At 42.2% G+C, this 14,893-nt stretch overlaps 1 protein-coding gene and 1 long non-coding RNA gene across 6 annotated transcripts in view; one reads left to right on the top strand and one right to left on the bottom strand.

Moving 5' to 3' along the window:
- The window catches only part of FAF1 (Fas associated factor 1), a 518,996-nt gene that overhangs the window by 495,817 nt on the left and 8,286 nt on the right, over window positions 1-14,893 (bottom strand). Inside the window, exons 1-2 of one of the 5 annotated variants that reach the window (XM_077993850.1) lie at window positions 14,159-14,236; window positions 13,529-13,625 (exon numbers count right to left, since the gene is read on the bottom strand). The exons of 2 other annotated variants lie outside the window; for them this stretch is intronic. Coding sequence is in view for 1 of the 3 variants with exons in the window: in NM_001265867.1 (NP_001252796.1) it covers window positions 14,278-14,322 (45 nt within the window). In the remaining 2 variants the exon portion in view is untranslated. 5 annotated transcript variants of the gene reach the window in all.
- Window positions 4,407-9,089, top strand: LOC144333502 (uncharacterized). The gene is made up of 3 exons (XR_013402192.1): window positions 4,407-5,962; window positions 6,906-8,008; window positions 8,798-9,089. It is a non-coding gene; the product is annotated as an uncharacterized LOC144333502 (long non-coding RNA).

Below are 14,893 nucleotides of genomic sequence, written 5' to 3'. Positions count from 1 at the left end.
CGAGTGAAGTTGATGAGATGGGAGTAAAGAAGTGTTTGCAGGTGTTTTGTATGGAAGGTACATGACCTGGAGCCAACCACTGCTGTTTTCAGTAGACTTCCCAGTAAGTTTACAGGGAATGACAAATCATGATCAGAGCCATGGGGGACGGCAGACCCAGCAGTCAGCTAAACTTAATGTGACAGCAACAGTTTGGAGGAGCTGCACCAGAGTGTTTTCCTTTATGAGGAAGGCTTCAAGGGTGATTCTGAAAGAAAATGAACATTAATGTCCTTCCCTTCTCTAAACCTCCTGGGGTCTAAGGTGGTCCCTCCACCAAGTGTCAGGATTGCTGCTCTCTGTCCATTGCTACAAAATCAGTATGTCCCATTCCAGTAGCTATAACTTTATCTTTTTCCCAGTCATCTTTTACTCACAACACCCAGACCTTTCATCTGGAAATGTCAGGCACAAGAGGGTCAAGGGAATTTGTATAAAACCTACAGAAACCTATTATGGCCCACACTGTCTACCATACAGGGACCCAGCAAGCAGTATACTTAACCAAATAGTGACTATCCTGATGACCTAGAATAATATTAATGCAACAAGAGAATCCAGGTAACTGAACAATAATTATGAATTCCTTAAGCCATCTTTTGGCCTAGCTGCCACATAGAAGATAGATGCCAACCAGGCTGGTCTTGGTTTGTTACTGGGGGGGGGGGGGAAGAAACATCACGCCTAAATTGGTCAGGGTGGAATCCTGAATTCTCAAAATAGGGCTATATAACCTCCCACCCCTTCCATTTTGATCATTACTCAGGAGTGATCAAGATGAGATGATCCTTTTCTGGGGACAGCTACAAGCAGTGGCAAAATTGGCTTTCTAAGTAAGGTGTGTGAATCAAGGGGAGGTGGAGGATGTAGAATCAGGAATTGTTGAGTCAATTTTTGAAGAAGCTGTTCCAATATTTAATGTTTATCCACATACCAGATGCCTACGAACGGTAGGGAGCATGGAAGCATCAAATACCTTGACAATCAGTTCACTGCTGAGTGGCTTGTACGATAAAAGGTGCACTACTGTACACTGCAAACAGTCCAGAAAGTCAAAAGCATAACACAGATTGGTTTCTAGGGTTACGATGGTGTGGCCAGAGCCAGCTGATTGGACTAGAACAGCAACATCAAAACCACAAAAAAATGTCAACAGCAGTGAGGCACCACTGATAGGAAGTTGGCTATGAGAGGGAGGTCAAAGGTCCAATGTATTCAACCTGCCAGGAGCAAGGAGCCACATCTCATGCCACCGGCTTCTCTCATCATGTGACAAACGGTTAAACTTTTAGCAAGAGGCACAAGTCTGGCATGTAATGGCTCTGTGTCACAGTCCTTTGCTTTGTGTCCAGTTTATGATGGTTGATATTCATCACATCCAATATAATGAACATGGCTCTGGGCAGTGTACACTCAATCAGAAGCTTGATTCCAGTGGGCTTCATCAGAAGATAGGCCCTTACTAAGGGCATCTAGATGAGTGATCCAGATGGTTTGATCAGCAAGTATAATTTGTTTTCATAGTTCACAGCTTTAACAAAAGCTGTCTTTAACTTGCCAGTCTATAGCTTTCCAAGTGGCAGACCAAAGAGCTAGGCCATTAGCAACAGGCAAAGGTCAGTAGAAATATAACAAGTTTCATCAAGGAGAGTACCAATCAGAGCTACGAGAAAGCCTTGAAAAAAAAAAGCCTTGAGTTCTGTCCAGAGAACAGAGCAATCACATCCATTATCAGTCTGCATAGCTAGTACAGTGGTTGAACAGCCCTAGAAGTCAAGCAGACACAGTAAGCTTTCAGCTTGACTAAACCATCAGCAAACCAGGAGCAGGTTTAAGGTGAAACCTCTATGAATCAATGACCCCACTGAGCCGATGGCTTTGCTTCAGACAGTAAAGTGGGAATTAAAGTTTCCTCCAGAGGGGCTGAGCCATAAGACATTATACACTCCATCTCTCAGGCAAAGCGAAATTCTAACAACTTTTTTTCTGCCCACATAAGTTAGAAATTTGCCTCCTTTCACACTCAGTGTAGGTACACATACATCTGTAACTCTTGTCTGAAAGGGAACAGAAGATTTTGCCCAACCAGGACACATCTCCCCAGTTGTTACACTGGGGAGGATTTGAGGGTGACCTCCAGATTGGTGAAAAATATCCTCCCCACCCAAAGGAGAGTTGGCAACAACAGGAGGAATGTTCAGGCAGCTGTCTTTGAACCTACGTCCTGGAACTCAGTCTGTAACCACTTCCCCAATATCTTATCATTAACAGGCAATGAAGTAGAGAACCACTTAATTTGGTCAACATGTTTCTACCAATTCCCAAGGACCTCCCTCAAATTCTGTTAACCAACTGATGAAGACACCCTCATCTTTCTTCCAGAATGTCATGTGTCTGCCAACATCCATCCTTGCTGCCAAAACTTAAAAACTAAAGGATCTGAGTTTTATCCTACTAGCAAGCTAACAACTTAGTCTGCCAGTTTCATGGATGCTGGCAGAAGACATTGACTCCCAGGTCAGAGACAATGAACTTTATGATTCACAGCAATATTAGTAGTCAAAGTATCAGCATGTTCTTGTGCTGGTTCTCCAGTCCCATTTCCTATAGGGCAACACAAAATAGGCCACGTGATACCTGCACATGCAGTGGAATGCAATACAGAAGAGGAACTCACAGCCTAAAGAATCCAAATCTTTTATAGGGGGAAGTATGTCTACCTCCATTCACCCAAGAGGGAGACATTATCTCTGCCTTTCAAGGCTGATCAGAGTACAAAAATCTTTGGAAAGATAGAAACAAAGGCATTCAGTGCCTCTGGTGAGAAGATATACAGAAACCATGCATGGAGAACCATATCACTATAACCCAATAAAAGATCACTGTAAAGATTAGATGTTAAGAGCCTAGCATAGTACCTGACATATACAAAATAATCAAAAGCTAGAAGTTAATGTTATTACTCCTTCCCTATTAAAGAAAGGATACATCTAAAATTGATTTTAAAAAACAAATTCAACCACTACTTTCCTTTAGGGAAAAAGAGGATGGGGAGGGCAAAAGAGAAGAAGCTTTCCTCTACTAACACTCTTCTATTATAGCTCAATCATTAAAGAATCCAGGGAGCCAGGACCAACTACAAAGAGAAAAACTAGGTGACTCAAACCCAACCTGAAAGCCATTAAGGTGCACATAATCTGAAAACTCTTCCTTCTTCCTTTACCACAATCTGACATCTCATTCTTCTTATCTCTATTATTCCCCATAACCACAAGTAAATATAAAGCCAGGTGTAATTATTCTGTTAATTTTACCAGACAGCTTTTTGAAATTATCTCAAAAAAATTATCTCACCTTAAGTCAATGACTAGGGATTTAATATGGTGAACAATTTTGACTTGAAAATAAAATGTATGCCTTAAAAACCATTTGAGAGTGAAATTACAATCAGGAAGAGTGAATAAAACAGCAAATTCAGTAGCAGCATTCAATATTTACAAAGTTCTTGGCCTCAAGGCCTATATTTTACCACATCTTATTGAGCCCCTCAATAAAAGCTGAACAAGAGCAGAAGTGTTTTGTACTTCTCTGTATATGCGTCACTTTAAAGTTATAACCCTTGATTTAGTCAAATCTTTATTTTCCCAAGGACAGATTTTATTATTCAAAATCATGCCAATGACAGATATCAAAAATACATAAAAATTTACAATTCTATTCCATTTGCACCATAACAGCCTAAACTAAGAATATTCCTTCAGTAAATAGTCGCTGAGCACCTTTCACTAGATACTGTAGAAACAGATGGTTAAAATCCAGACAGTTGCTCCCCTCTCAGAGCTGACAGTAGGAGAAAGAAACATGTAAATTGATCACTGACAATCTAACATAAGACTCAAAAGAAGAGATACGTACACAATACACAAGAAACTATTAACCCTAACTGGGTACAAGGTATGAATGTTACAAGCAAAAGGTAGGAGGTGGTTTTTGAAAGAGAAATAGAAACTTTCCAAAGGAACATGAAAAGTAAGGATCCAAAAACATGGAGTCATGAAACAGCCTAAGCATCAAGCATCAGTATACTGAAATATTCTCTGTTAGTCCATTCTTGTGTTGCTATAAAAAAAATCTGAGGCTGGGTAATTTATTTAGAAAAGAGGTTTGTTGGCTCATGGTTCTCAAGTTATACAGAAAACACGGTGCCAGCATCTGCTAGCTTCTGGAGAGGGCCTCAGGGAGCTTACAATCATGGTATAAGGCAAAGCAGGAGACAGCCTCTCACAGTCAAGCCAGACTATCACATGGCGAGAGAGGGAGCCAGAGAGAGAGAAAAGGGTGAAGATCTCAGACTCTTATTTATTTTTCTTTTCTTTTTTTTTTTTTTTTTTTTTTTTTTTTTTGAGGCAGAGTCTTGCTCTGTTGCCCAGGCTGGACTGCAGTGGCACGATTTCAGCTCACTGCAACCTCTGCCTCCCAGGTTCAAGTGATTCTCATGCCTCAGCCTCCCAAGTAGCTGGGACTACAGGTGCACGCCGCTACGCCTGGTGTATTTTTAGTAGAGGTGGGGTCTCGCCATGTTGGCCAGGCTGGTCTCAAACTCCTGACCTCAAGTGATCCACCCGCCTTGGCCTCCCAAAGTGCTGAGATTACAGGCGTGAGACACCACACTCGGCCCCAGACTCCTAAACAATCAGATCTCACATGAACTAACTGAGCAAGAATTCACTCATCACCATGGGGATGATGCTAAGCCATTTATGAGGGATCCACCCCCATGATCCAATACCTACCTCTAGGACCCACCACCAACTTAGGAGGTCGCATTTCAATGTAAGATTTGGAAGGGACAAACATCCAAACCATATCATAAAACCATTTTGCTAAGTCGTAGAAATGGAACAGTACTTAAGATCACAAAATCAAAGAATCATAGAAATGGATGGAATTTCAAAAGTCGTCTAGCTCAGCAATTCTTAAGTGTAGTCCTTGGATCAGAAGCATTGGCATAACCAGCAAACCTGGTAAAAAATGCAAATTTGCAGACCCTACACCAGACCCACTGAGTCAGAGACTCTGAGGTGGGGATCCAGCAACCTATGGTTTAACAAGCCCTCCAAATTACTCTCATGCAAACTAAAGTTTGAGAACCATTGGTTTAAATCAGGATTCTCCAATAAATACTGTCAACATTTTGAGCCAGAAAATTCTTTACTATCAGTGGATACCTGTGCATTACAGAATGTGTAGCAGCATCCTTTGCTTCTGTGCACTAAATGCCAGTAGCAGCCCAAAGCTGTGACAACCCAAGTGTTTCCAGACATTGCCCAATGTCCCCTGGGGGACAGAAACCACCCTTGGTTGAAAACCACTGATCTAGATCAAGGATCAGCAAACTCTCCTAAAAGGAGCACGGTAAACATTTTAGGCTTTGCAGGACATGCAGTCAACTACTCAACTCTGCTATTAAGGACAAAAATAACCAGAGACAACATGTAAACATACATGCATGACTATATTCCAATAAGACTTTATTTACAAAAAAAGGTGGTGGTTTGGCCCTCGGGCTGTAATCTTCTGACCCCTAATCTAGGTCAGTTATCTGAATTACAATTGATTGTCCTCAGTCCCACTGCTGCCAAGTGATTCTCTGGATTCTATTTGGCCCGACCTAGTCCAGTCTTCTGCTTACAGGTATATGGCTCTACACAGATTACCATTCTTTTTTTTCCAGACAGGGTCTCTCTGTCACCCACCCAGGCTGGTGTGCAGTGGTGCAATCACATCACCTTACCTCAGCCTCCTGAGTAGCTAGGACTACAGGCACATGCTACCACATCCAGCTAATTAAAAAAAAAATCCTGTTTTGTAGAAACAGGATTTTGTTATGTTGCCCAAGCTGATCTCAAACTCCTGGCCTCAAGTGATCCCCCTGCCTCTTCTTCCCAAAGTGCTGGGAATACAGGTGGGAACCACCACACCCGTCCCAGATCACCATTTTATAGACTGAATAAATGAAGTCCATAAAGGGTAAATGACTTTCTCAAAGAACCACAGCTTAGAAAACCTAAAACAAAACAAAAAAACCATAGCTACAGCCAGTCTACCTAAGTACAATGCTCTAACAACTGCCCCTTATGGAGGTGTAACCACATATTGCCACCTAGCAGGCATTCAAACATACCAGCCCTCTGAATTTACTAAAACCTAGAAAAGTACTGGTTTCATGGGGAGAGGAGGGAAATAACTTTACCTTAAATGCCCAGACAGTAAATATTTTAGGCTTGTAAGGCCATTAAAATCTCCGTCTCAACTACTCATCTCTGTCACTGTAGCAAGAAAACCACCACAGATAAAGGCAAATGAAGGGGTATGGCTGTGCTGAAATAAATTCTTATTTATAAAAACAGGCAGCTGGCCTGCAAGATATAGTTTGCTGACCCCTGATCTACAAGGTCCATAAAACCAGTCAAGCAAACAACAGGCATCAACTCAATCACGCTCAGCTAATCTAGAGACACTATGTGCATTCCAAGGCTTCTGAACACCTGTGAACACAGAAGCATGGCACTAAACGGTAAACAAGGAATAGACAAAGTGCCACCTTTCTCTTCCTTCCTTCCTTCCCGAGGGTCTACTACATGATAGCCAGGCACTGTTAATTTATTTTATATGTAAGTTTCCTCATTTGGAGAAATTGCTAAAGAGCAGGTTTTGTTTTCTCCAAGAACTCCAAGCTGACACATTAGCTAGAAAATGAACACTCTTATATGTGCCTTTATAAAATATTTGTTTCAGCCAGGCAAAGTGGCTCACACCTGAAATCCCAGCACTTTGGAAGGCCGAGGCGGGCGGATCACTTGAAGTCAGGAGTTCAAGACCAGCCTGGCCAACATGGTGAAACCCATCTCTACTAAAAATATTTTTTTAATTAGCTGGGGGTGGTGGCACATGCCTGTAATTCCAGCTACTGAGGAGGCTAAGGCAAGAGAACTGCTTGAACCTGAGAGATGGAGGTTGCACTGAGCCAAGATCACACCACTGCACTCCAGCCTGGGTGGCCAAATGAGACCCTGTCTCAAACAAACAAACAAACATTGTTTCAAACCAACCTATGACCTTGTACAAGTCACTTCTCTTTTCTGGGTCTCAATTTCCACAAAGGGAAAACTGATAAGCTTCAAACAGATGATCTCTGAAGTTCCCTATAGAGAACAAGTACATACCTTAAAACTGTCCCAAAAAAAAAAAAAAACAGCTAAAATTTATTGAACACTTTCTATGTCAGACACCTTTTCTAATCACTTTACATATGCTAACTTATTTTTCATATGGGGAAACTGAGGCAGAGGGGTGTGAAGTGATTTGTCAAAGATCACCTGAAGAGTCAGTGGTAGGGCTGTGATTTAAATACAAGTGGTCTGAATCCAAAGTCCATGTCCTTAACCGCTAACCATTAAACTTTATTCTACATGCGAAAACCTTATTTTCCCAATGACCTACAACCCAAATACTAAAACAACATGATTTGTCTCTCTAATAAATAAACAGGGCAGAGGAGAAAGGAAAGAAAGGACAGGTAACAAGATTACTTGCTCCCAGGAATGAAATATGATGTTTCATGGATACTTAGTTTGGTCCCTAATCCGCAACATCACAAAAGATATCTGTTTGGATCAATACCATTTCTGCTCACACAGTCTGGTATTGTCTTTTGTAGATGATATTTCTCTGTGTCAAACTAAAAAAGAAAGAAGTGAGATTCACAACTTCATTTAGAAAGAGAAAATGTTATAAAGGGACAGACACTACTTATGTGTCACTCAACATAAGTGACTTACCAGTATGCAACAGAAAAGTCCATACTTCAAAGAGAAGCTCATATGCAAAGAAAAGTTTCAAAGACCCATGGTGATAACCCAATACAAGAAAATTTGGCCAGACGTGGAGGTTCACGCCTGTAATCCCAGCACTTTGGGAAGCCAAGGTGGGTGGATCAACTGAGGTGAGGAGTTTGGGACCAGCCTGGCCAAGATGGCGAAACCCCATCTCTACTAAAAGTACAAAAATTAGCTGGCCATATCTCGCCAGTAATCCCAGTAATCCCAGCTCTCACCAGTAATCCCAGCTACTTGGGAGGCTGAGGGAGGAGAATCGCTTGAACCCAAGAGGCGGAGGTTGCAGTGAGCCAAGATCGCGCCACTACACTCCAGCCTGGGAAACAAAAGCGAAACTCCATCTCAAAAAAAAAAGAAAAGAAAAGAAAATTCATAAAGCAATTTAGGCAGCAAAAAGTATTATTAGCTGGAAAGACTAGAGGTGAGAAACAAAAGCACATTTGTGTGGTACAGAAAACATAACTGAAAATAACATCAAATCAATGCCAAATTAGAGAAGAAATAAAGGGACTCTTAATCTATGACCAATGGAACTAAATCCAGAAAGAATACTTTTTTTTTTTTGAGATGGAGTCTCGCTCTGTCGCCCAGGCTGGAGTGCAGTGGCGTGATCTAGGCTCACCACAAGCTCCGCCTCCCGGGTTCACACCATTCTCCTGCCTCAGCCTACCGAGTAGCTAGAACTACAGGCGCCTGCCACCACGCCTGGCTAATTTTTTGTTTTTTAGCAGAGACGGGGTTTCACCCTGTTAGCCAGGATGGTCTCGATCTCCTGACCTCATGATCCACCCACCTCGGCCTCCCAAAGTGCTGGGATTACAGGCGTGAGCCACCATGCCTGGCCAAGAATACTTTTTCAGCAAGGCAGATAGGGCTTCTCAGAAAGTCTAAAACAAATATTACTACTAGTGAGAGTTGTTCTTTTTCTTTCTTCACTTGAGTACAGCTATGATGTCTGCCTCTGTATTAACAGCAACAGAGAAACATAAATACAAAAACAGGTAACACCAGGCCAAGTGTGGTGGCTCATGCTTATACTTTCAGCACTCTGGAAGCCGAGGCAGAAGGATCACTCAAGGCCAGTTCAAGACCAGCTTGGACAACATAAAAAGACCCTGTTTCTAAAAATTTTAAAAAAAAAAAAAAAAAAATTGATTTTTTTTTGAGACAGAGTCTTACTCTGTCACCCAGGCTGGAGTGAGGTGAAATGATCTTGGCTCACTGAAACCTCCACCTCCCAGGTTCAAGTGATTCTCCTGCCTCAAACTCCCATAGCTGGGATTACAGGCACCAGCCACCATGCCCAGCTAATTTTTGTGTGTGTTTTTAGAACAGACAAGGTTTCACCATCTTGGTCAGGCTGGTCTTGAACTCCTGACCTCAAGTGATCCGCCTGCCTCGGCCTCCCAAGGTGCTGAAATTACAGGTGTGAGCCACCATGCCTGGCTTAAACATTTGTTTTTAATTAGCCAGGCTTGGTGGCACACATCTGTAGTCCCACCTACTCAGGAAGATGAGGTGAGAGGATCACTTGAGCCCAGAAGTTCAAACCCACAGTGATCACTCCATTGCACTCCAGCCTGGGTGACAGAGTGAGACCCTGTCTCACCAAAAAAAAGAGATTAAGGAGGAGAAGACTCTAGACCAAAAGAAGTAACTGATATTATTGAAATTATTTGATAGCAATTGCAATTATTTGAATAACTATTTTCACATATGTAAGCAAACCAAATAGGGTCTCAAAAGTTTGTTTGAGACCAAATGATCCATGTTCTCTACTTCAACCTAAAAAAAAGTTAAAGAATTCTACAATTACAAAAAGAACCGTTATTCTATAGTTACTAAAAGACTTGAAACTTTCACCTGAATGCATCTCTTTGTTACAAAACAAGTAAGGGGGGTAAGGGGGAAAGTCATGATTCATCAACGCTGCCTGCTTTTTTAAACCCAGGAAATTCCTTTACACCCCCTTCTGGCTCTAGCCAGCAAGAACTGTGGGTGTACTACTCTAGTCATTCCTTTATCAGTAACATACAATGTTAACACTATGTACATGTAAAACTGATTTTTGGTCGAATATTCCAAATTCTAAATTCATTTGCTCAGATCTGATTTTTTTTTTTTTTTTTGATATGGAGTCTTGCTTTGTCGCCCAGGCTGGAGTGCAGTGGTACGGTCTAGGGTCACTGCAAGCTCCGCCTCCCGGGTTCACACCATTCCCTGCCACCATGCCCAGCTAATTTTTTGTATTTTTGTAGAGACGGGATTTCATCATGTTAGCCAGGATGGTCTCAATCTCCTGCCCTCATGATCCGCCCACCTCGGCCTCCCAAAGTGCTGGGATTACAGGCGTAAGCCACCATGCCCAGCTCTAAATCTTATTTTTAAAATAACTTATTAAATAGGATGCTGACATTCTCTCCATTCAAAATTTTGGTGGTGAAGCCACTGTAGAAAACATTATGACAGTTCCTCAAAAAATTAAAAATAGAATGACTATGTGATCCAGCAATTTAACTTCTGGGTATATATGCAAAAGAATTGAAAGCAGAAGCTGGAACATCAATCTGTATACCAATGTTTATAGCAGTATGATTCACAAAACTACAAGGTAGAAACAACCTAAATGTCCATGGAAGGTGAAAGAATAAGCAAAATATGGTATATACACACAATGGAACATTATTTAGCCTTTAAAAGAAATAAAATCCTGACGCATGCTAACATGTATGAATCTTGGGCACATTATGCTAAGTGAAATAAGCCAGTCACGAAAAAGGGCAAATACTGTATGTTCCACTTATATGAGGTACCTATTAATAGAATAGTCGAATTCAGAGATAGAAAGTAGGATGGTGGTTGCCAGGGGCTGAGGAGAGAGGGATACAAGGACTTATTGTTAAATAAGTATGATAACAGATTTGCAAGATGAAAAGCTTTCTGGAGATGGATGGTGGTGATAGTAGCAAAGCAAAATGAATGTACTTAATGCCAGTGAACTGTAGACTTTAAAATGGCTAAAATGGTAAATTTTATAAAGATTGTACCACAATTATTTTTTTTTTCATTAACAGATTGGGGGAGGATTTTCTTAGAGGACAATTTGGAGTAATATTTGCTTTGTAATAAATTCACCCATCTATAATATTCCAAATCTATCCCATTAAGTCTGAGCTGTAATATTCCACCCACTACTTATCACCACTTCACTGATTTCAACAGAATTCTTTTCTCTATTGACTTGAAATAGTCAAAGAAAAAAATACAAAAATCCTTTTCAAAGGTTTTTCCACATTTAGACACAGTATCTAGCAATGATCAAAATGTGATTCATTTTCGAATTCTAATCAAAATTATGAAATTATGAAATTATGAAAATTATGAAAATTCTAATCATAATTTAGAAATTATGTCTTTTCTACAAAGACAATACTGAGCTCTCAAACTATTACTGAGTCTCACAATCATATGATATAAACATGTAATTTTACCATATTCACTTTTGGTAAGGAAATTGATTTGCCCAGTTACAGAAGAAACCAGTGTCATCCAAGTATCCATATGCCAAGTCTTAAGCTGCAATCCTTAAAATAAATTACTTGAGGCCAGGTGTGGTGGCTCATGCCTGTAATCCCAGCACTTTGGGAGGCCTAGGCAGGTGAGGAGGTCAGGAGTTTGAAACCACCCTGACCAACATGGAGAAACCCCGTCTCTACTAAAAATAAAAAATTAGTTGATCATGGTGGTGCATGCCCGTAATCCCAGCTACTTAGGAGGCTGAGGCAGGAGAATCACTTGAACCTGGGAGGCGAAGGTTGCAGTGAGCCGACATCACACCATTGCACTCCAGCCTGGGCAACAAGAGTGAAACTCCGTCTCAGAAAAAATAAGTAAGTAAATAAATAAATTACCTGGTTTTCTTATAACTGAATAAATGTTTACTTTTAAGTTAATCCTATAAAAATTTAAATAATATGAAAAAACAGGAAAAAAAATCATTTTTTACTAAGACCATCATTTGTAAGAGGACTCCAGGTTCCTAAACACACAAATGGCTAATGTGTTTAATGTGTGTAGTTTTCCAAATAATTTTTTCTTCTATCAATTAACATTGTTTTACCTATTTGACAACATAAAATTATTAGGCAAACAATTGTTCACTGCAGATGCTATTCCATTTTCCCCATTTTTAAACAATTGTGTATAGCATTACCATTGGTCTGAAGAGAAAAACTTATCCCCATCTTATTAATGTGATCGAAATTATCATTTTCATTTCCAAACCAAAATCCCTGGAAAATCTTGCTTTGCCTGAGTACAAGAAGCCTAAATTTCCTGTCCTTTAGCCAATATAAGGTTAACGGTTAAGCATAATAATTGTCACACACAAAAAATAGAAAGCAGATGCAAGTTATTAGAGATAAAAAGGCAAAATCAAAACAAAGTTATAATTACCTTATAAAGGGAAATCAGAAGACAATTTTGTAACACGGTAAAACTACACCTAGAAATATAGAGTCCTTTTTCAAACAGTGCATTCCACATTAGATAAAAGATAGAACTGGAGAACAAAAACAAAACAAAAAGACAGTGATGAAAAACTTAGGCAGGGCTGGGTGTGGCAGCTTACACCTGTAATCCCAGCACTTTCAGAGACTGAGGCGGGTAGGTCACTTGAGCCCAGGAGTTCAAGACCAGCCTGGGCAACATGGCGAGGCCCATCTCTAAAAAATCTAATTAATTGAAAAATTTTTTTAAATTTAGGCAGGCAAAAAGCCTGAGGCTAATCCTAAACCTACAAAACATCAAAATCTTATGGTCAACTTTTAAGGACCCTCCTTTATTAGTTTAGAGGTTATGGTTTAATCAAAGTGTAGATATATGCATATTCCTAATACCTGTATATCAGATTCCACTGGGTAACCAAAACAGCAAACTCTGAAAATGGTTATCTGAACGTTAATTTGTAAAAACAAGGGCCGGGCGCAGTGGCTCACGCCTGTAATCCCAGCAGTTTGGGAGGCTGAGGAGGGCAGATCACGGGTCAGGACATCGAGACCATCCTGGCTAACAGGGTGAAACCCTGTCTCTACTAAAATTACAAAAAATTAGCCGGGTGTGGTGGCAGACGCCTGTAGTCCCAGCTACTCATGAGGCTGAGGCAGGAGAATGGTGTGAACCCGGGAGACGGAGCTTGCAGTGAGCAGAGATCACGCCACTGCACTCCAGCCTGGGCGACAGAGCAAGACTCCGTCTCAAAAAAAAATTAATTAATTTTTTAAAAATAAGGAACTTAATACAACACAGAGAGAGAGAGAGAACAGCCCAACAAAATTTCAGTAAGGAAAAATACTGCCTACTATGCTAGTGTTAGACCCTGTGCAATGATGAGTGTTAAAGGGGGAAAAGTCTGCCTATACTTGACAGTAGCTTCTAAGTTGATGCCAAAATGGCTAAAAATATCTTACTAAAATAATTTCTTCACCAAACATCAAAAGGCAAAGGTAGCGCTCACAGGACATTAGTTCTAGCTCCAAGTCTTTCACAATGCATACAGTTCTACTTTCAAAGGGCCTCCCTAAGATACTTACATGTCAGTGGCACTACAGCTGGGTTTATTAAGAGAACAGCCTTTACTTATCCTTTAAAGTATTCCTGGAGAAAGGACACCAACCAAGCAATTCAAGTCTGTAGAGGAGGGGAATCCGCAAATATGAAGAGGTAATTTATTAAACTTGTGAATTCATTGCAGAGATACTCTGGAATACACAGTCTTATCTGTCTCCTCGTTATCTTCTTACCCTCCAAAGATTCCATTAGGCAAAGTCTCAAATGTTTACTCCTCTTTGAAAAGGACCTCAGTACCCCATTGCTATTACCCTCGCCATCTCATCATTCTGCTTTTTTACTCTTCCCTTAATACAATATAAATACACCACGCCCATAACACCACACGCTCCACGCTCACACTCCATACATCTCTCCCCATAGAACCCAAAACATCCCATGCTTAATGGTCCCACACCAATTAAAACAAAAATTCTACACGTTCCCCTACACCATACAGGAAACACCATACATTCCACACACATAGTAACCCAAAAGTCATTAATACCTCCAACCCCATTCAACCCCGTACTTAACACATTCTACACACTCATGATAGCATATAAATTATACGTTTTTCCATAGCTCGCCACACACACACACACGCCACGCACCGTATAAAAGCCTAAACCACACACCACTGCAGCGTTCAAACGCTGGGAAGACGACTCCCTTGTGGCACCGGAAACCCACGAGGTTGGAAGTGGGAGGGGAAAAGGGCCAGATACTTCACCTGAAAATCCGCCAGGATCATCTCCCGGTCCATGTTGGACGCCATGGCGGCCGCCGAGTTCCACGGCTCCGGGAGCGAAGCGCGCACCTGGGAGGGAGACGGTACCTCCTGCGACCGTCGCCGCCGCCGCCGCCGCCGCCGGGCGCCGAGGGGCTGGCGGGCGGGCTGGCGGGCGAGCCGGCGGGCTGGCCGGCGGGCCAGCGGGCGGGGCAGCGCGGGAGGCGCTAGGCGCTCATGCACTCGGTAACCTTCAGGCGCCCCGGCCGCCCGCCTGCAATCTGCGGAGCCCGCGTCGCAGCAGCCGGGACAGGGAGACTGGTCTGGATGTGGGTCCGGTCTTACAGTCGCGGGCCAGGATGAGGGCAGGTTGCGACAGCGCGCAGCCGGCTACCTTCAGCGGCGTTAAGCCCGGCGGGGGCGGGGAAACCGAGCGAGCGAGCGGGCGGGCGAACGCCGCGGCCGCCTCCGCCTCCTCCGCTTCCTCCCTGGCCGCCGCCTCCGCCCCTGGTTGGCCAGCGCCACGGCTGTCGCACATTTTGCCTGTCATCGAGGTCGCAAAGCGCCGCTTTGCGGCTTCCACGTGACCACCCTCCTGTCAAGCGCTGGGCGCGCGACT

Source organism: Macaca mulatta, chromosome 1 (assembly GCF_049350105.2).
Source record: "Macaca mulatta isolate MMU2019108-1 chromosome 1, T2T-MMU8v2.0, whole genome shotgun sequence".
NCBI classification, from domain to species: domain Eukaryota; kingdom Metazoa; phylum Chordata; class Mammalia; order Primates; family Cercopithecidae; genus Macaca; species Macaca mulatta.
The sequence above is the reverse complement of the archived record's forward strand: the minus strand, read 5'-3'. Positions and strand labels throughout refer to the sequence as shown.